This window comes from Diaphorina citri, unplaced genomic scaffold (assembly GCF_000475195.1).
Source record: "Diaphorina citri unplaced genomic scaffold, Diaci psyllid genome assembly version 1.1 scaffold908, whole genome shotgun sequence".
NCBI lineage: Eukaryota > Metazoa > Arthropoda > Insecta > Hemiptera > Psyllidae > Diaphorina > Diaphorina citri.
The window spans coordinates 77,372-98,957 of NW_007378339.1; the positions used below are offsets into that span (position 1 = coordinate 77,372).

Consider the following 21,586-nt stretch of genomic DNA (forward strand, 5'->3'; position numbering starts at 1 on the left):
TCACATCTTACTTACCTTATTATCTTATTAAGCATGGAATACAAAAGTCAAAAGTTCAGAAAAACTTTGATGGGAAATCATTCGAGGTTTCTGCGGGTTTTGAAATGAAAAGAATAAAGCAAAAGGTAGTTCTGGGTGAAGGTTGAAGAGATGAAAGGATTCATATTCTAAAAATATACCTTCATGAGGTCGTTGCATGAAAAAACCAACGAAAAGTGGAAAGTTCTCAAATTGGAAAAGAAAAGGTTTTGGGACCTCTTCATCTCTTTTCTCTCTCTCTCTCTCTCTCTCTCTCTCTCTCTCTCTCTCTCTCTCTTGTCCTTTCCCCTTGCTCTCTTCTCACTTTCTATACATATACCCATCAGGGCCGTATTTAAGGGGCCCCTCGAGCTTCATTTTTCTCCTTTACCTACATACTTTAGGCTAGACTCCGAAAATTTGGAGCATCCGACCCCCCTAGACAAAATCCAGGATACGTCCCTGATACCCATCTATCTACTTAGGTATACACTATACAGTATACACCTTCATTATAATATGATTGTAATTATCTGTCTTTCTCTTTCTCTCCCTTCCTTTTCTTTGGCCTTATTAGCCCGCATCTTTCCTTATCATCTTTCCTTATTCCTTATCGCATCGTTCTTCCCTCTCTTCTCTTTTGGGTTTTAATTTTTCTTTCCCTTCTGACCTTTTCTTCCTTACCTATCTCTCCTTTTTTAGCCCGTCCTTCCTTTATTATTACGATAGTAATAAAAAAAAGTACAAGGGACGGGCTATTGTATTCGCTTCGGTGTCGTCTGTGTGTCTGTCTGTCTGTGTGTCTGACCCCATAGAAGGACTTATCCAAACCTGGTCGACCTATACATCAAATTAAAGGTCTTTTTACCAGGAAAACGAAAGTGGTGGTGCAAATTTTGTCCAGAGAACCAAAAAAAATTCCTTTTTGGGGGGATTTTTTTCACATTTTCTCACACAAAGCGAGAAAGTTTTAGATAACACTTCAGTCGTTAATTTAAGACCGCTTTTAGCGTTACCTATGTTAAGCTACGCCGAGCAAGGCCAATAAATGGATGGGTGACTTAAAAGGAACAAAGGGAGAACGGGCTCTAGTCTTGATTTTAAATCATTACATAGAGAGAGAGAGAGAGAGAGAGAGAGGGTCAGTATATAAGTACGCTTTGTCCGCACTTAGTTACCATCAGTCTACAAACGTGTCAAATCCAACCACCGAAATGTTCTGCAAAGTAAGTCGAATTTAGAGCATTTTATCTATGTAGGTATTGTAGGTATTTATTATTTTTCTTCCTTTTTAGTACCTACATAGTACATAGGTAATAGGTAGGTATGTATAAATCGCGGTATTTTCAACATTTTCCTAGTGGTCAACTTTTTCTCTTTTTAGAAGTGCTAGTAATTTATCGCCCTCGAAATCAGCGTTTTTGGTGTGGTAGTTTTTTACGCGGTGAACTTCGTTTTCTTGATTCTAAATCATTACATGAAAGTAAAATTAAAAAATCAAATCAAGAATGATAATAAACTGAATATTAAACAAATTAGGTAGGTACCTACATAGGTAGTTTCTCTAATCACGATCGAATAAACTACGGGCTCAAAAATTCCCGGAGGGTCGGGCCCAGCTTGTTTAAAAGTGGTTTTGTTTCGTGAGATCAATATCTAGTTAGAACTAGTAGGTACCTAGGTATTATAATTAAACACCCAATAGTTTTTTTTTTCATTTCTTGAATACCTACTACCTACTATTGAATGTTAATCCTATTATGATCGGATAATCCCTAACTTGGTCCACTTTCTTTGAAAAAGAAAGTACAGGCTCAGATGATTTCTAATCAAAATCTTGTTCGGGTGGACTTTTTTTTGTACCTAGGTATGAAGAAACCTTTTACCTTCCGAAATAGGTGGTAGGCTGATAGGTAGTCTGAGCATGTACTTTCTCTTTCAAAGAAAGTGGATCAAGTTAGGGATTAATCCGATCATTATTGTTTACTATTTGTACTTTGCACATTGCATAATCACTTGAGATACCAGGCGTTCATACAAATAAGTTCACTATAACGGACTCTAGTTGAATGTACTAGGTCCCAGTCTCCCAGTGTAGGTACCACTGAAGTTAAGCAACGCACTGGTTGGTGAATAGGTGAAAGGATGCGAAAAAGTGCGAGACCCAGGTCTGTCAGACGGTCTGACCGTGAATGGCGGACATAAAGCGTCCATAAAACGTTTTTTTTTTTTAATTTAAACAGGTCTTAATTTTATTATTGTTCCATAAAATGTAATGTCATTACCAATCAAATATATAAGACCTTGTTTAGACTGCGAGAGTAAAGGGACTTTTCAGTCCTATGCTGGAAGTATAAACAAGGTATATTCTATTCTATATACCTGTCATTTGAATTTTGAATCTGAACAAAACCACCCAACCTGTTCCTCAGTTGTCTTAGTCAGTAGACTTACCTAGGTGCCTGAAATAATTATTTGGACTGCCATCATTATTTCTCTCACGTCACAAATTTTATAATAACCTGATTAATTGAACTGGACACCTGTGTTTGGTGTGTCTAATAAATAATTTATTCATAACCATAAACCATTTGAAGAATAGGATTACATTAGGTCTACCCAACCAAGTAGGTAGGTACCTACCTACCTATTTGAAATAGAAATTAAATTCTATGTAGATTTTAATATTATAGGTAGATAGGTAGGTAGCATACTTTAACAAAGTTCAATCATCTCAATACGAACACTTTACAACCTGTTAGATTGTATTTCTGGTTCGATCAAGAGTGAGAGTAGGTAAATACCTACAGGTTCCACCAGTCTAATCTCTTGTGATGGTAAAAGTGCCGTGAGAAATGAAGATGATGATTTCAAGAGGACGTCGAGCTAGTTTTGTCGTCTCTTGTAAATCTTACTAGAGGCCGCTTAGAAACGGTATGCTCAAATCTAGTAATAGGTATCCTAGCTCTTTTTACTTTCCTTATCCTATAGGAAGGAAAGTAATGTAATCGGGTCAAATTTTCGATGGTCAGTTTTTAGTGCCAAAACACGTGCCACGGATGGGGATAACTGTCTTAGTCATAGACCATCGATTGACGGCGTCGATTACCTATGTGTGGCCAGACAGAGCTTTAGGATATGTGTGAAACTTGCTGGCTGAAGGCATATATCCAAGGAGTTGTTCACCATACCTAATACAACACCCTAGAGTACCTAGACCTAACTGCAGATTACGAGTACCTACAAGACCTGTGATTACATCTCTACGTCCGGATGATAGTGTTGCTGTGGGAAACATGATGGTGTGTTTCCACTCACTCGGTATTTACCGATCGGCATGATCTGTTTAACAAATGGAAAGAGAAAACGATGCTGGTCGGCAGATGCCGAGTGAGTGGAAACGCAGCATGAGAGAGCTCTTCCTAATGTTGTAGGTACATAATCAAAATTCAGATTCTGACACACAATCTGAATATGTGTCCACAATTCTGACACACAATCTGAATAATTATGTCGTCGACACAAGGTCGACGGTCGTCGATCGATGTGAATCGATGTTGATCAACGACACACCTTGAGAGTGAAATATTTCATTGGCGCTTAACAACACGACTGTTTGGGATGAACTTTGGCTTGGCCCTTTCTCGTGTGTTTTATGAAGATCTTCTGATTACAAGAGAGTAAGAGATAGATAGATAAATAAAATAATTAAGAGAGTAGATAGATAAATAAGAAAATAATTATTATCTCAATTTGTTTCACCTAGACAATTAATCAAATTGTATCTTGTAACAGTCATTGTTCTTATGACAGTTGTGACACTTTACGTAGGTATAGGTGTATCAAAACAACCCATGTTGCTTAAGCCAGCGGTGGTAGCACGTTGAATACACCAGTTTCCATTGGATCACTGAAGTTAAGCAACGCTGCGCGTGGTAGGTATACGGAAAAGTGAACATTTGTTTAGAGAAAAACTTCTCATTTGAATTTAAAACCAATAAATCACCGAAAGTTTCGTACTTTGATTTTTGGACACCCTAGGTATATGTAATTATGTATTAATGTATTTTAGGTACCTACGTCTAGTTCCGAAGAAAAATAAAACATCGAAGGAGGATTAGTTATCATAAATCATAATTATTCAATTACTACCTACTCAATTATTGAAGCTATTCATTAATATAAAATAACAAAGATCCAAGTATAGATAGACAGCAATGTGAACTTATTATATTTTAAATTAATTTTCAATCAACAATAGATGATCACCCTGGTTGTCACTTGAGACAAAGTCACCATCAGCTGATCAGAACTTGAAAACAACTGTTTCTAGTTCTTGTCCAATGTCGAACCATAATTATAATATTAATCATAGATAGAAGTAATCGATCATACCAACCCTCTTCTTAAGTCCTCTTTAATTTTAACTTTTTGCCCAACAGGTTTGATAGAGGGAGCTGTACGTAACTACAAAAGTCTTATCATCCCGAAATGGAAGAGAGAAGGAGGACAGGGAATAGGGAAAAGCCAGCCGTTCCGAGAACGAACCTTATCTGTTTTGGATAAAGTTCCGTGGAATCGAACCAGCAACCTGGCTCTTAGAAGGCAAGCTCACTAAGCTCCAAGCTTACAAGGCTGGCGAATAAAATTTAAAATAGAAAGTAAAAATAGACAAACCCATTAAGGAATAAAATTGGGACATACACCTATTGTTGTCCCAATAGCTCAACAAAATTACCTACCATTTTCGAGACGTATATACATAGGATATCCCCCGAACGACTGTACAATGCTTAACTTCGCCTCTGTTGAAAATCGGATCTGACCAAATAGGTTTTTTTCTGGTAGCCCTTTTAGGTCCTGCATCAACCCTCAAGCGTTGTACAGTCGTTCGAGACACCCTGTAGATACATATAACCCGACAAAAATGGATGTAATCCGAATTCTAGACCGTTGTCAGTATCACTCCTCCTTTAAACGAATTAACGTATTACCTACTATAAGCCTACAATGACTAACGTATGATCCGAATGATAGCGTGTTCCTAGAATCTAGACAAGTTATGATATCACTTCAACACCAATTTGGAAGCCTGTTTGTTTTCTAGACAACAAATCAACACTATCTTATCTTGGCAATTAGTAGATAACTAGCAGGTTTGAGTCAGTTTTGGCTTACATCTAATTGGATCTCTATCAACTTGCTGAGGCAATATCCACCTTACCTGTTCTGGAATCCAACCTCTGAACTTAGAGCTCTACCTCTGCATTTTAGAAGAGAGAGTTTATCAAAAATTCCAGCAAGATAAACAAGGTATATTCTATTATCTTCTATTAACTATTCTATTGGTGTACGTGAGTAAAGGTTAGGTTAGTATGAGTAAAGCTGTGTCCAAACATGGTCGACGCCGTCAATCGATGGTCCACTGAAACCGTCCACTGCCTCGGCAACATAGATTCACTTTTTTTTTTTACAAGTTTCCATTTATATTTGATTGACAAAAAAACTCAGAACATACATTTTTCATATAAATGGTATACCCATCCGTATAAGCAGAGCTTTTTTTTTTTTTTACAAGTTTCCATTTATATTTGATTGACAAAAAACTCAGAACATACATTTTTCATATAAATGGTATACCCATCCGTATAAGCAGAGCTTGTGCCACGGATGGGGAAAAGCTTGTGCCACGGATGGGGATAACTTAGTCATAGACCATCGATTGACGGCGTCGAATGCTGTCACATTGATCTGGATAAACTATAGGTATTTGCTATTTCTATTTTACTCAATAAATAAGTAACAATCTATCCATCCATCCACCTAATAAAACATAATAGCGTATGTATTAATAAACATCAGTACCTAGATATCCCAATTACCAAATACTGAAGTCTGGGATATTGCAATTACATAGGCAAATTGTCGTAGATACTGGACTTCACTCATACAAATTCCGAAAATAAGCCCCCCCATAAGACAAGTACAAGTAATGTAACACAAAAGAAGAAGAAGAAGAAGAAGAAGGAAAAAAAAGACAAACATCAGGAAAAGGTTAACACAAATAACGGAGCGGTATACTTACACGGCAAAATGATAGATGAAACAAATCCAGCCGCACGGATGCTCCAAGAACACATACACCCGTTCCTGGAACGTCTTGCCCCGCCTATGGTGGAACACATACTTGGCCTTGAACGCCTGGTCAATCGGGAGATAGATCGGGTAGTACGGATCTGGGACTCCAAGGGGCTTCGGGTCTTTTTGGGCGGAGTCAGCGCCACTCGGGTTCAGTCGGTCGTAGTCGGAACCGGTCGGGTCGAGTCGGTCGTCTTCGTTTTCCGACGAAGGCGTGGGCGGGTCATCGGGGAACTTTTTCGGGTTGGAGGGGCGGCGCTTTTTCATGGGCGTGGGGACGCGCTTGTGGTGCGCCTCACCGAAGCGCGGCATGCGGCGGTGAGCGAAGAATGACGCGAAGCGACTCGATGCATTGCCCCCGGGGTCATTGTCCTGTGAGGGGAGGGGGGGAGGAGTTAGGGGAGAGAAGGGGTAGATTCGCCGAAGCTTAACCCATCCTTTAGGGCTGTCTAGCCCCTAAACCTACGCCTCAGATGGGGCTTTTTGTGTATGGGGCGAAGGGGTAGTTGGGGTCAGGTTACAATTTGGGCCTGGGTCTCTATCCTGTAGGGGACTAAGGGAAAGAAGGCCATACTATGGCAAAGGGGAAACTAGGCTGGGGATTTACATAGGGCTTATGAATGTTTGTTAATCAAATCAATGTTGTTTTTTCATTTGTCCGGCAGTCTAAACATTGCATTGTATAGCTTGGATCGTTCTTTATATTTAGATCGTTCATATACCTAGTCGTATTTTCCTTTCAGAATTTCCCCCCTCTTCTGAAACTCATTTCCCCTCTTTTGGCGTGATGGCGCCTGTACTAAATCATCGTTAAATTCAAGATGGCGCACTATTGGAATTGGTTCCGTTCCCAAAAGGAAATCTTAAGTCTATTTTTTTTTTTTTTTTAAAGATGTTTGACAGAGGGAACTGTAACTGCTAAGGTCTTATCGTCCCGAAATCGAAGAGAGAAGGAAGACAGGATAGGAGAAACCCAGCTCATGGATAAATTCAAGATGGCGTGCCATTGGAATTGGTTCCGTTCCCGAAAGGAAATCTTATGGTTCCTAAAAGATCCTATAAGCCAGCCTAGCTAGCTTAGTTGGTAGTGCGTCTGCCTTGTAAGCGCTAGGCCGCGGGTTCGATTCCCGCCCGGGGCGGATTTTTATCCTGATGGGATAATGTTTGTTCTCGGAACGGCTGGCTTTCTCCTATCCTGTCTTCCCTCTCTCTTCGATTTCGGGACGATAAGACCATAGCAGTTACAGTTCCCTAGCCCATGGTCTGTACGAACGTACAGGTTTACATGGGAAAAGGTGGTATACAAAATATCTCAAGAACGGTTTGTCGTAGTTTTCCAGTGTATTTAGGATGAATCGAACCCTCAACCTAACGCAGTCACTAACCCTTATCGTCTTCCTTCCCACTCTCCTTCTCTTCCTCCGGGAATTTTGTCAGTCCTGCCACATGCAGGATATTGGCGTAGTGGGAAAGATAAAATGAGGAGTCGAAGCAAAGTTATATCTGCATGTATTTTCGCAACTTTTTGCGCAACAGGTTTGACAGAGGGAGCTGTACGTAACTACAAAAGTCTTATCGTCCCGAAATGGAAGAGAGAAGGAGGACAGGATAGGAAAAAGCCAGCCGTTCCGAGAACGAACCCTATCTGTTTTGGATAAAGTTCCGTGGAATCGAACCAGCAACCTGGCTCTTAGAAGGCAAGCTCACTAAGCTCCAAGCTTACTAGGCTGGCGAATAAAATTTAAAATAGAAAGTAAAAATAGACAAACCCATTAAGGAATAAAATTGGGACATAGACATACACCTTATTGTTGTCCCAATAGCTCAACAAAATTACCTACCATTTCTTCATCCTCTGCTAACACGGGTACCACCCAAATACGTGCAACTCTTGAAGGCTGGCGAATAAAATTTAAAATAGAAAGTAAAAATAGACAAACCCATTAAGGAATAAAATTGGGACATACACCTATTGTTGTCCCAATAGCTCAACAAAATTACCTACCATTTCTTCATCCTCTGCTAACAGCGGTACCACCCAAATACGTGCAACTCTTGTACGTGTTCTGTCTGAACCAAAGTTCGTCATACCACGGACTGAAGACAGAATTATGTGACTGATTACCTTTTGCCTTATATGATTTGTGAATTGAATTCACTAGAAAAACAAGCTTCTGATGGTTGGAATTACCAAACCCAGACCTAAATCTGTAGCCTCAAGATTAGACCTTAACATTACTCGCCCTAATTACTTAACCCTTTGGAGAACAGATAACGGTTATGTAGGTAGTAGGTATACATATGTATGTACTATGGCCCTATACATAGATAAGAATTTGCAATGAGAAAAACTTTAGATATGATTTAACAGTAAAAATAAAAAGATTAAACACAGATAGTTCTCGATCAGTAACAGAATCACGGGAGAAAAAAAGATGATGTGTGACGTGCTTCACACATTCAGTTCTACAACCTTTTCACATCAGCACATCCTACAATAAATTACTCATAGATAGGTAAAGGTAAGTCTTCAGAAAAAAAAAGTTATAGAATGATATTAGGATAGTTTTGTTCGGTAGACTCTAGTTCCTTTTCTAGGTATCTACGTATAATTGAGCAATTTTTACTGGCGACCTCCTCATTCGGTCACTCGAGATGGCAACGGGTTGAGATCCAAAGTTAATAATAGATTATTATGTGCAATGAAGAAATTCATGTGCGATATCTGTACTACTCTTGTTTATCTTTCAAATAAAATCACAACATAGAAAATACGCATACCGGGTGAACTGGCAGACATAAATCATTAGGTACCTATCTAAAAACCTAATAGTCAATTAGTCAATAATATTAATTTACAAAAAACCTAATGTTTCTCTTCTCAAAATGTCGTACCGATTCGAGCTTTGTAAACTCTGGTGGTCTACCCTGTAGATAAATAAGTAAAGAAGGAACTTATTTGTCTGAAATTAATCTTGAGAATAGTTTACCTCTCCATAAGGTAGGTATTTTATGTCACCGGCAGGACTCGACAACGGTTCCCTCGACCATTAGGTATTCCACATCGTAGCGAAAGCACTACTATTGAGGCTGATGAGTGATCCACCCTGTCTGTTTTCTATTGAAATGGATGATAATGGAAGTTAACAATGACAAAGTTCTATTGACAGAGGAGGCCAGAAATTCAATTGATTCAACCTCCGAATTGAAGGGTTTATTAAATAAGGGCTCTAACTCTCTAAGACGAAACCGAATTTTGAGTAAAACAATTCCATTGAAAAGTATTGGGAGGATTTTTACAAAAACTCGTGTAGGTAGTATTTTAATAAATAATGGAGATATCAATATGATTCTTTTGGGAACTGACTCTGACCAACATTTCTTATCAGAAAAGACGTTTTACCCAAAAAGGGCCCATGTAGGGCTAGATTCGTATAAGCTTAACTCGTCCTTTAAGGCTGTTTGTCCCTACACCTAAACGTGACAGTGGGCTTTTTGTGTATGGAGTTAGGCTGACAAGTAGGGCTATGTCCTTTTTCAATAGAAGCTCTCAATTTCAACGAAGAGACCTACCTTGGTTTAATTGTTATCGGGTAGCCACCCTCGCTTTTACCTTTATTGGTCAATCTTGAAAGATCCTTGTTCAGGGATTGTTACATAACAGGAAATTCCAAGATTCGAGATAGGAACTGAGAAGTAGGTAGGTAGTCGTCGTTCAATTCTACAATTTTTCATAGAACTTCATTGATGCTGGCTTTTCCAGGCCCTAAACAGGATAGGTGAGGGGCTTAAAACCCCAGTGAAATAGCGAAGAAAACCCTGATATGACCAAAGTCAAGGGTCGTTAAAGAAAGGGTCGAGTCTAAAAAAAAAGCTACAAGACACCTAGGTACAGTGTTTTTAGAAAATGAGAACATGAAAAGATTATAGTTTTTTTTTAGCTTTAGAAATATTAATATTGAATTTACTTTGTAAACTAAAAAATAAAATTTCATTAATTTCGAAATTATAAAACCAAGTCTAAAATTAAATAATATTTAGGTATACAAATCAAATTAGAAAAAAAGGTCAGAGTAGATAGATAGGTAAATAGAATAGAATATTTTTTTTTGATATTTACATATAAACGAACTATAAAAAGAGCTGGAATACCTAATTACAAAGTAAAATAAAATAAAAGTCTCTTTCTTAACTACATTAACATAGAAAAATGAAGGAAAAAAAAGTCTCACATAGGAATGTTCAATTTCTAGTACATTTTTACATCAATAACATTTTGAATCTTTCTGTCTTCCTTTCAAACAGGGATCTTTCATCTATTGCCTGAGGTAGACAAAAAATCTACACACTTTTGTACATTAATACTCTACAATCAACTGCCATTCAAAAACTTTAAAGCTCAACTTCGAAAAAAAAAGTCCAACAATGAGCTCATCAAATAGTTCCTGGTGTAAAAATGGTTAGACCAAAGTCATGAGTTTAGCCAGAGAAACAATTTCTGCATAGGTAGGTACCTAATACCTAATACTTGCCTACAACAAAGAAATGCAGAAAAAAAAAATATTGTTCTGTGGCTAATATTTAGTAAAAATAATGCAAATACACAAATTCTTTGAAAAAGATACAATTTCATAAATTCTCATTACTTGGAATGTTTGACATAATACTTGTACTATTACTGAAGTATGTACCTACTAACTTATCTAGCCTCCTGATAGATTTATGTTGAAATGTATTTAGGATGTCTGCACATGAGCAGATACAAGAATAAAATGTCCAAAAAATGGACCAATTTAAAGTCAACATGAGACTGTCAACTTGGGCCCTATTCTACAAATGACTCTGTACTCCCACTCATACGTGAATATTTTCTGCATGTGGAGTATAAATAGGCTGACCATACGTCCCGCTTTCGGCGGGACAGTCCCGCTTTGGAGCCTCTGGTCCCGCTGTCCCGAGAAATCCTCTGGGGACGCTAAAATGTCCCGCTTTCGCCCAAAGTCCCGATATTGTCCCGCTTTAGCTGGTCCGAACCTAATATTATCATTGAGAGCAATGAGCTCGGGAAAAATTCCATTTTACGATTCCAATATTGTACAATATGTCTTTGTGTTTTTTATGTTTATACCTACCTAGTTAAGTGGGTATATACATATTTTATACCCACCTAACCAGGTGGGTATAAAATATGTTTGTACCTCACCCCCCCCCTTGTCCAAAAAGGACTGCGTCCCGCTTTGGGCCAAAAAAATTATGGTCACCCTAAGTATAAAGCAAGGAGTGGGATGTGCAGTCATTTTTGAAACAGACCAATGGCCCTTGGAAGCTATTCAAGATACCCTACCTAAGTAATTGGAGTTACATTATTGTAATATAAATTGAGTCCTACATCACAATTTTGAAAAGCTACCTCACATTTAGCTACAGTAGGTATGAGTTTTATAACTGAGAAAAAAAGTTCATCAGTTAGTGAGTAAGTATACTTAACTACAAAATAGAATAGTACTATACTAAGTAGTAGATCTACTTAACTACAAAATCAAATAATACTAAGTACCTACTACACCTATACATCTATTAAATGACATGGTTATATTAGTTATGTGATCACTAAACCTATTGTATACAAGTAAAATACTGCCAACAGCTAGGAAACACCAAATACTTGTTAAAACATACATTTTCATAGTGGTTATTTTCCTACCTATTACTAATTAAGAGAGATAAACCTACTTCTGTAGGTACTAAATTTACCCAATTAGGTTCAGAACATTTTTTTTTTTAAATTTATATGACACATCATACAAGGGCTTAAGATAAAAAAAAGTGATCAAATACTTTCATGGTTGATTGTTCAATTTAAACGTTAGGTGCTGGGAAACACCTATGAATAAGTCTCTAACTTCAAGTTCAATGTGACCTTACATAATATGCACCTTAAGTAATTTGTAATTGTAAAACAATCAGTGTGAATTTAGATTTGGGTTCCAAACAACATACTTTGGACTATGAACAGTAGAATTTACGGAAATATGAATGATAGCATCATTGTTTGGCCATAGTTCATTCAAAGGTGACTTAGATAATATTATCTTCCAAGTCTACATCTTGTTCTTTGTGGAATGATAGCATCATTGTTTGGCCATAGTTCATTCAAAGGTGACTTAGATAATATTATCTTCCAAGTCTACATCTTGTTCTTTGTGATCTCCATTTGTTATGATTTCTTTAACGTTATTATTGGTTTCTAATTTATCACTACTTGACAACATTAGCTCTTCATCATATTTCTTCATGAATTCTTCATCTATACTTTTCAGAGAGTTGACAAACTGCTCTTTCTCAATATCAGTCCAGTTTGTTGTCCAATCATGGAAGAGTTTAATACGGCACTGGAATAAGCTTGGTGGACGGTTGTTTTCCTCAGTACTCAGACTTTCCAAGCTGGGAATAATTCCATTCATGGTGCTCTTGGAAGAAAATTTGTTCAACAGGATGGGTAGGAAATCACACCTCTGCATTTCACTCCATTCAAGAAACCATTGATTTAGATATCTGAGTTGTGTTTGGAATGTTGGTGTGAAGTCGTTGCTAGCAGAACCCATGATAACTTGGACTTTAGTTTGAAATGTACTAAAGTGTTACTAACACTGTACTTACAGTTTATTTAATCAGAACGTAGTACCTATTTTTTTAAATCCCTAGTTAGGTATTCAGTTATACTCAAGTGTTTTAAGTAAACAGTAGAAATAGGTAAAGAGGAAATAACACTAAAACATTGTCGGCGAAGTGTTTTATTATTTAATTATATATACTTGAACAAAGTCTAGATAGAGTTTTATATTGTATATTAGAGTGAGTTTATTATTATCTGCTATACCTATAGCTCTAGGTAGCGTTGTGATAATGAACGATTACGAACAAGTTTACAGTTAGGTATAATGGTATTTATGATATTTCTATAGACTACTAGCCGAAACCCATCGCTTCGCTCCGGATTTCTGCTAGTAAATCCTTAAGGCATGGCCGTTCATGTCACTCATCCATTTAGTGGTCTTGCTCGGCGTAGCTTAACAAAAACGAACTGGAAAATAGCCTATAACCTTCACGGGAGTGCAAGCAATAAGTTGACAAAGTTTCATAGCAATCGGATGAGTGGTTTGGCCAGGCATAAATTTCGAATAAACACACACACATTCATTTTTACTTTTTATATATTAGATTTACTTTTAGGATTTGTATTTATAAGTGTTGAATTGCAATGGAATAAGTTCAACTATTTGGTGACGTGGTAGTGCCTGTACTAAACCGTTGGAAATCCAAGATAGCGCATTCCCAACCATCAAAGGTCTAGTGCTCAGTTTCCATTGGACCAGTGGTCAGTTTTCCAACCGAAGGATTACAATGTATTTTATCTTTCGTACTAAAACATATTCCTACCTACATTCCTAACTAGGTATTGTTTTTAGTTCTAACCTTTAATTATTAGACTTATTAGTAAGTTATTAAATTATTAATGCATTTTCATAGAGTTATTATTCATTGTTTAAGAATAGAAAATAAACTATTTATTTTTATTTACATGGAATACAATGTTCATAATTCTTTACAAATTACTATGAAAATCTTTACAGATTAGTAACAACAATCTTTCACTTTTTTTTTTCTCCCAAGAGGTTTGATAGAAGAAATTCTAACAATGTAGGCCTTATTGTCCTGAAATCGAAGACAAGGACAGGATACTCGAAATCCAGCCGTTCCGAGAACGAACCTCATCTGTTTAGGACAAAGTTCGCCCTGATCCGTATAGTAACTCTCATTGCTGATTTGAGTTTCCAGTAGGAGTTGTACAGCCCTATCTGTTTCACCCAGTAAGAGGAGTCTCTGTATAACATTCTGCGTGTGCTTGTAGTCTCCCCGTTTAGATTCGTGTAGAGATGCGCGGTCCAGCTGTAGTTTCTGTGAAAAATAAATGATGAAAATTAACAATAATTAAAAAAAAAAAATTGGACCGATTGCAATACTTTCATTACTAGTATAGCTCCGCTATACTGTAGTAATAGAAAGTAAAAATTCTAACGCATCACCAACCAACCTCAGTGGTGCAGTGTTAAGCGCGCTGGACTTTGGATCTGGAGGTTGGTGGTTCGAGTCCAAGTCATGTCAAAAAAATTATCGTAGTGCATTAAGCTGGGAACGACATTTGTGACAAGCATTTGTGCTTAATGCTTAACACAATTGAAATTCCTTTTTCTAACGCATCACCGTTGGTAGAGCTAAATCTCCAGTGTGGTTGGGTATTTCGTATAAAAGTTGAAGTTATAGGACCTATGATGTGATTTTTGGTAATTTTGCGACGGGACAAAAGTAAGTGTTATTCGATCATACCCAAAAGCCACCCATCAGATAAATCGACTCATCAAATAGATGGAAAGAATCTGGTTATGTGTTAACAAGCAGGGTCCGTCCCTCCGAGAATTTTTTAGCCCGTAGTTTATTCGATAGTGATTAAAGAAAATCAGTACCTATGTACCTACCTAATTTGTTTAATATTCAGTTTATTATTATTCTTGAAAAAAATATCTCGAGAACGGAAAGAGCTAGAGACTTGAAATTTGGTATGCAGTTGTCAAATGTGAGGTTAGCTTGGAGGTTAGCGCGTTGTAAGCTCTAGGTCGCGGGTTCAATTCCCACCCGGGACAAACCTTATCCTGACCAGATACGGTTTGGCTGGTTTCAGAACGGCTGGCTTTTTTCCATCCTGTCCTCCTTCTCTCTTCGATTTAGGAACGATAAGATCTTCGTTGTTACAGTTCCCTCTGTCAAACCTCTTCAAAAAAGTAGGTTCAGAAAATTAGAAAGTTATGATCTCCATCATTTTACAGATATCAGGTAGGTACTTAGCATCGTTTTTCAGACGTTTTTTCACTGTTCACTCCTATGTTTTGAAACAAATCGCTCTATGCAAATGTTTCAGCTCGCTCTCCTCACTTGCTTGCTAGTCGCCGTCCAGGCTGGTGACTACCCCTCTGTCGCCTACGTCACCCCCTCCTACGCTCACTCCGCCGTCGGATCCCAGAGCCAATCCGTAGTCCGCTCACTGGACGGCAACTCCGTTCATTCCGTCTACAGCAAGGCCGTAGACACTCCGTTCTCGAGCGTACGGAAATATGACTCACGAGTTAGCAACGATGCGATCGCCTACGCGCATGCGCCAGTCTACCACGCACCCGTGTACAGCGCGCCGGTGGTCAAATCCGTAGCTCCCGTGACTTACGCTGCCGCACCCGTGCTCAAATACGCAGCCCCGTACCCGTACCACGCCCCTGTTGTCAAGAGTATCGCCCATCCGGTAGCGTATAGCCCCGTAGCGTACCATGCGCCCGTGAGTGCCGGAGTGGCCCCGTATGCAGTGAAGGCTCCGTATTCACCCGCAGCGGTTGTGTCGCATGTTGACTTCGACGGATACGGTGTGCATTACGCTTTCTGAGAAAAAACGCATTTCAAAATAAATTGATGCCAAGGGCAAGGAAATCCTAGACCCTTGACAAATGGAGTGTGCCTGAAGGCATGTGATGTGTTCCAATCCACTCGACCCAAGCCATTTATTTATTTGCTAGCATAGTTAGCTTGGAAGGTAGCGCTTCTGCATTGAAAGCGCTAGGTCGCGGGTTCAATTCCCGACCGGTGCAAACTTTATCCTAATCAGATAAAGTTTGTTCTCGGAACGGCTGGCTTTCTCCTATCCTGTCTCCCTTTTCTCTTCGATTTCGGGACGATAATACCTCTGTTGTTAGAGTTCCCTCTACCAAATCTCTTCAAAATATACAGTACTGTTTGAAATGTGCTAAAGTGTTACTAACACTGTACTTACAGTTTATTTAATCAGAACGTAGTACCTATTTTAAATCCCTAGTTATACTCAAGTGTTTTAAGTAAACAGTAGAAATAGGTAAAGAGGAAAAACTAACACTAAAACATTGTCGGCGAAGTGTTTTATTATTTAATTATCTATTTCAATTATTTGTCTAGACTCTAGATAGAAATGAAACTGAGGAAACAGTAATTTAAAACCACAGTAAAATAAAAGGATAAAGTCTATAAAGAGGATAAGAAAGTAGGTAAAATTAAACTTTCAACTTTTTTTCTTCGAAGTGCAAAGTGTGCAAACCACAAGTTTCTCGATTCTCGAATTTCTTCTCGAAAACAAAAACACGCCAACGCGAACGTCACCAACGAAAAGTTGCAATGTTGCCAGCTTCTCACAACGAGTCCCAACGAAGAAATTTCTCCCTCTTTTTCTTGTGAGGGAAAATTTTGAACCATCATATATTATATCAAATAAAAATATTATAGGTACATTTATAGAAAATGTTTTTTTCGGAGGTGAAATAATGAATAAATGATGCGAATTATAAGAAAAGAGAAAGGAAAAGGAAGAACTTCGAAGAAAATAAAATGACCGTTCTAGCCTCTGGCCGTGGTTATGAACAGGGCTGAGATGAGCTCGGACGACGTGAGATAGCTGTCCCGGCGGCAATTTTTAAAATTCATTTTATATTTATTTTTGTTTGCTTTGTAATTTGCTTGTTTTTAATAGCTAATATAAATGAAAAGTATAATATAAACGTGCAAACTAAAGATAAAAAGTAAAAAATGAATTCAGATTGTACAAGTTGCAGAAAAAAAAATCAAAAATTCAAATTTCCCGCCAACTTTACACGCAAAAAGGCATAAACACAGCCTGATACTCTGCCCTGCTAAAAAAGAGGGCAGTAAGTCCAAAATTTGACATTTTGAGTTATATATCTATACCCACGTATTTTTATGCGTAGAATTCAAAAAACGCATCAAAAACAGTCTACGAAAAAAAACAACGAAGATACAAGGAGCACAGACAAGGAAGAAGGCAGTATATCCCAAAATTATCTCTGCCATGCTAAAGAGCAAAGCAGTAAGCGCCAGACATTAAGAGACATTAAGAGAGAAAGCAGTATATCCATGGATATACTGCCTTCTTTCTAGCCGTTTCAAGGCGCCGTTCTTCGTTCTTTCCCTCGTTGGCATTTCGCATCGGCAACACTGGAAAGTAGAAAGATCAGAAAAAGTAAACAAATGTTACCCTTCTTTTTTCTACAATCTCAGGATCCTCACTATCTTCCATTTTCTTCAATTAATAAAATTAAATTCAATCCTTGATATATATCCTCATTAATAATTACTATTACATGTTTGTGAAATAGCCTTCAGAGCTTGGAGTTCATTCACCCCTAGATAACATCTCCATGAATAATGAGGAAGCTTTCTACTGTAATAAGGGACCTTTGAATTTGGTAAGTTTAGAATCCACTGTAAACCAATAATTATCATTAGGCACAGGGTTGTCCATACACAAAAAGTCCACTCCAAGGCTTAGGTGGGCAAACATCCCTTAAAGATGGGTTAAGCTTCTACGAATCTACAAGGGGTCTGGAAACATGTCAACCTGAAACAGTAGTCCTGAGCCTCAAGTATAGGGAGTTAGATTCAGACATTCTGACTTATAAGATTAACTCATTCTCTCTTCAAATGTCTGTATTGTAAAAAATAGTAATCTTTATTTCATTCTTGTCCTTTTCTTTCAGGCTCACAAGCATGGCAGACAGGCTGAAAAGAAACTTCTGCAGATGCAATTTGACGAAGCTGTTCTAGAGCATGATAAGGCCAAGGAATACTTGTTAGAAGCCCTCAAGATAACCACCGTCACTCAGGCTGTGCAGTCTCTAACACTTCAGCTTGAATATCACAAGAAACAGAAAGATTTTGTGCAGTAAGTTTAATCTTGCAAAGTGTTTTAAAGTCTGATGAAACCAGCTGAGGAGCTGAGTTAGCTTGAAAGTACACTTGGCTTGGATAAGTCATGAGTTCAAGTTCTGCTTGGTACAACCTTTATCCTAAACAGGTAAGGTTTGTTCTTGGAATGGCTGGCTTTCTCCTATCTTATTGTTGTCCTCTCCTCAATTTCAGGATGATAAGACCTCTGGTGTTCTCTCTATCAACAAACCCATTTTTTTTTTTTTTTTTTTTTTTTTTTTTTTTTTTTTTTTTTTTAAGTAATTTAGCATTTTAAAGGGCTCACATAGGTATCAAGTTCTTCATCATCTTATTTATATATTTCTCTTGTGTGTTTTTCCTAGATTTAAGAAGACTCAGCATGAAATAAGGAAGAAAATCATTGATCATCAACTAATGAAAGCAAGACAAGACATCATGGCTACATCAAGTGAAGACAATAGCAATGAAATCCAGAAAGCTATATTTAGGTTAGTACCTACACTGTTAGGATAGTTCCAGGACTTCAGTAATCTCTTTTCTTCTATTTTTCCTATTCTAATATTCAAATTGGCCAAAATTCAAGGCAGGTAGGTTCATAGGTCAACACTGCTCAGCATGAACCTGGAAAGAACTGGTACCTACTTTTTATCGAAACCTTTCTAAACATCTACTGTCATTCTATCCTTTAACTTTAAGATGATGATGCTTGGAGCTGCCTTAGTTTTGACAATAAATTGAAGATAATAGTATGATAATAATGATATTCAGTCAGCTCCCATGGCATAGTGGTCACTGCACTCGCCTTGCATGTGAGAGACCCGGGTTCAATTCCCAGTGGGGTCAAGTCATTTGGAGAGGTCAAATGATTGATTCTGTGACTGGCTGTTGTGGGGCCCACTCAGCCTCGTGAGGAAAATGAGTAGCTATGAGATATAAATGCACATAGCAACCGGTGCCAGCATGGTAGGTAAACATTTGATGTTAGGATTATTGAGATATTGGGAAAATCCTACAATGCTGCAGTGAGCACCAAAGTTGTGACATAATAACAAAAGAAACTGCATTTTTTTACATTTTAATAATGATATTCATGAGTTTCATATTTTTTACATTTTAATAATGATCTATGGTCTTATCGTCCCGAAATCGAAGAGAGAAGGAAGACAGGATAGGAGAAAGCCAGCCGTTCCGAGTTTTTAAAATAAAACACTTCATCTAACATCATTTCAGAGGGCAACGTGCTCATGATGCTCGAGCAATTCCTTTTGAACCAAGTACTGTCGTGAGCAAGCGAGTTTGGATCTTAAAAATCTACATAATTTTCTAATTGTTTGTGTTTCGTTCCAGAACCATGGAGGAAGCCGACAGCCTCCTGGACATGCTAGTCGTAAACAAAACCGACATTCCACCCCACTCCTCCCTCCCTGGTATCACGCCCTCTAGCGGTGGAAAACCAGCGGGCACCAAACTGCCCAAAACCGACAAGAATGTCATCGAAGAACTGCACACGATAAATATTCAGCTCAAGAAGCTGATCAAACAGCTTATGAATGAACTGAGTGAGAAGGACCGTACGATAGCAGGCCTTAGAACGCGGCTTAAGTTTTACGAGGGGTCGAACTTTAGCTCGCCGTCGGACATTTGGGAGTCGCAGGATTCGACTTTGGACCCGAAGTAAACATAAGGGTGATGGAGTCTATCCAGGCGGCTTTTCCCAAGCGGTCTGAGCGGTTTTGTGTTGTCAAAGCGTCGGGGCGGCGTTCTAAACATGTTCCTGTGTGGTATGGAAAATACGCGATAGATCGCACAGTTTTCCATTGGTACTCGAAGTACAAGGATCTTACAGTTGAATGTCCACACCTATTAGAAAAAAAAGAAAGAAAAAACTCGTAGCGTGTGTAGCAAACTTCATCGGTCTAAATTGGGACTTTCTTTTTTTTTTTCAAACTGTGCCCAATTATTCTTGAAAGGGATAATGATTAAGGTGGAAACTAGAAACACACTTACTATCAGGTCACTTGAGCTTACGGGACGTGATAGTAGCGTGTCTCTACCTTTACAAGCTAGAATTGAGGTAAATTTAAATATGGGTATTTTTTTGTTCAATAAAAATTAGAAAGTGAAATCTGTTAGATAGATTTACCTATAATCCGTACAAGTATATAGTACAAGTGAGAGGTTCGGATTTAGCCTGTGATTAAGATTTATCTGTGATTGAGAGGTTGGTTTTGTTTTGAGTTTTATTTTGTATATTAGAGTGAGTTTATTATTATCTGCTATACCTATATAGCTCTAGGTAGCGTTGTGATAACGAACGATAACGAACAAGTTTACAGTTAGGTATAATGGCATTTATGATATGAAGACCGATCATCAATAATGTGCTAAGTGCCAAAAATATAAAATAATTTGAGTTAGGTACGGATTCACGTACTGTACCAGTGAACATACTCTGTAAAACGCGCTAAGCTCCACAACGTTCAAAAAAAAAAATAAATAAATAAAAAATAAAAAAATCCCGATAGATGGGGGTGGTGGTATGTGCCCGTGGATAAACCAGGAAGAAAAACCTCATTATCTCAGTTTGAACTTTTTGGCACTTAGCACATTATGATGATCGTGTCTTCATATTTCTATATTTACTTTTAGGATGTGTATTTATAGGTGTTGAATTGCAATGGAATAAGTTCAACCATTTGGTGGCGTGGTAGCGCCTGTACTAAACCGTTGGAAATCCAAGGTAGCGCATTCCCAACCATCAAAGGTCTAGTGCTCAGTTTCCATTGGACCAGTGGACCAGTGGTCAGTTTTCCAACCTAAGGATTACAATGTATTTGATCTTTCGTACTAAAACATATTCCTACCTACATTCCTAACTATTGTTTTTAGTTCTAACCTTTAATTATTAGATTAGTAAGTTATTAAATTATTAATGCATTTTCATAGAGTTATTATTGTTATTATTCATTGTTTAAGAATAGAAAATAAACTTTATTTTTATTTACATGGAATACAATGTTCATAATTCTTTACAAATTACTATGAAAATCTTTACAGAGTTGTAACAACAATCTTTCACTATTTTTTTCTCCCAAGAGGTTTGATAGAAGAAATTCTAACAATGTAGGCCTTACTGTCCTGAAATCGAAGACAAGGACAGGATACTCGAAATCCAGCCGTTCCGAGAACGAACCTCATCTGTTTAGGACAAAGTTCGCCCTGGGCGGGAATCGAACTGGCGACCTAGCGCTTACAAGAAAGGCATGTATTATTTCTCATCCCATCAAGTAAAGGTACGGTTTCCTAGCGACGTGTTTTCTGCGCAGCGCGGAACCGAACACGTCGGCAGACTCGGCAGGAACCACGAGGTTAGAAAAAAGCCAGTCAGAACGAACATTAGGACAAAATTCGCCCCGTGCGGGATCGATATCGCCACCTAGCGCTTACAAGGCTGCACTAACTTACAAGCTAGCTAGGCTAGGCAAATCCAATGTTCTATTTTTTTTTTTTTTTTTTTTTTTTTAATGGATTTTATCGACTAATACTTTAACTTCTATCATTCAATAATTAGATACTTAATATTTATTTCAATCAAATTCTAGCGACCAATTGATCG

General features: G+C 37.9%; 3 protein-coding genes across 4 annotated transcripts; 2 read left to right on the forward strand and 1 right to left on the reverse strand.

Moving 5' to 3' along the window:
* Window positions 1-1,209: 1,209 nt before the first annotated feature.
* LOC103512985 (larval/pupal cuticle protein H1C-like) lies at window positions 1,210-15,751 on the forward strand. The gene is made up of 2 exons (XM_008477794.2): window positions 1,210-1,244; window positions 15,134-15,751. Exons 1-2 carry the CDS (start codon window positions 1,233-1,235, stop codon window positions 15,644-15,646), a joined length of 525 nt encoding a protein of 174 aa, XP_008476016.1. The 5' UTR covers window positions 1,210-1,232; the 3' UTR covers window positions 15,647-15,751.
* On the reverse strand, window positions 12,295-16,365 carry LOC103512984 (uncharacterized protein C14orf119). 2 transcript variants are annotated; one of them, XM_026826311.1, is made up of 2 exons: window positions 16,033-16,365; window positions 12,295-12,818 (listed from the first exon to the last, which is right to left on the reverse strand). In XM_026826311.1, exon 2 carries the CDS (start codon window positions 12,759-12,761, stop codon window positions 12,321-12,323), a length of 441 nt encoding a protein of 146 aa, XP_026682112.1. In that variant the 5' UTR covers window positions 12,762-12,818; window positions 16,033-16,365; the 3' UTR covers window positions 12,295-12,320. The 2 variants fall into 2 exon arrangements, with proteins under 2 accessions (XP_026682112.1, XP_026682113.1); XM_026826312.1 differs by having other exon boundaries at window positions 12,295-12,786; window positions 16,001-16,365.
* An 898-nt stretch (window positions 16,366-17,263) lies between these two features.
* On the forward strand, window positions 17,264-20,823 carry LOC103512983 (nuclear receptor-binding factor 2). The gene is made up of 4 exons (XM_008477792.3): window positions 17,264-17,489; window positions 17,781-17,965; window positions 18,333-18,458; window positions 19,318-20,823. Exons 1-4 carry the CDS (start codon window positions 17,442-17,444, stop codon window positions 19,646-19,648), a joined length of 690 nt encoding a protein of 229 aa, XP_008476014.1. The 5' UTR covers window positions 17,264-17,441; the 3' UTR covers window positions 19,649-20,823.
* Window positions 20,824-21,586: the final 763 nt, after the last annotated feature.

Excerpts from the sequence above, each read along its gene's own strand:
- LOC103512984 (XM_026826311.1), bottom strand. The coding sequence starts at position 12,761 with ATGGGTTCTGCTAGCAACGACTTCACACCAACATTCCAAACACAACTC.
- LOC103512983 (XM_008477792.3), top strand. The coding sequence starts at position 17,442 with ATGAATAATGAGGAAGCTTTCTACTGTAATAAGGGACCTTTGAATTTG. Across the intron at positions 17,966-18,332 it reads AAACAGAAAGATTTTGTGCA|ATTTAAGAAGACTCAGCATG; the intron begins GTAAGTTTAATC and ends TGTTTTTCCTAG. Across the intron at positions 18,459-19,317 it reads ATCCAGAAAGCTATATTTAG|AACCATGGAGGAAGCCGACA; the intron begins GTTAGTACCTAC and ends GTTTCGTTCCAG.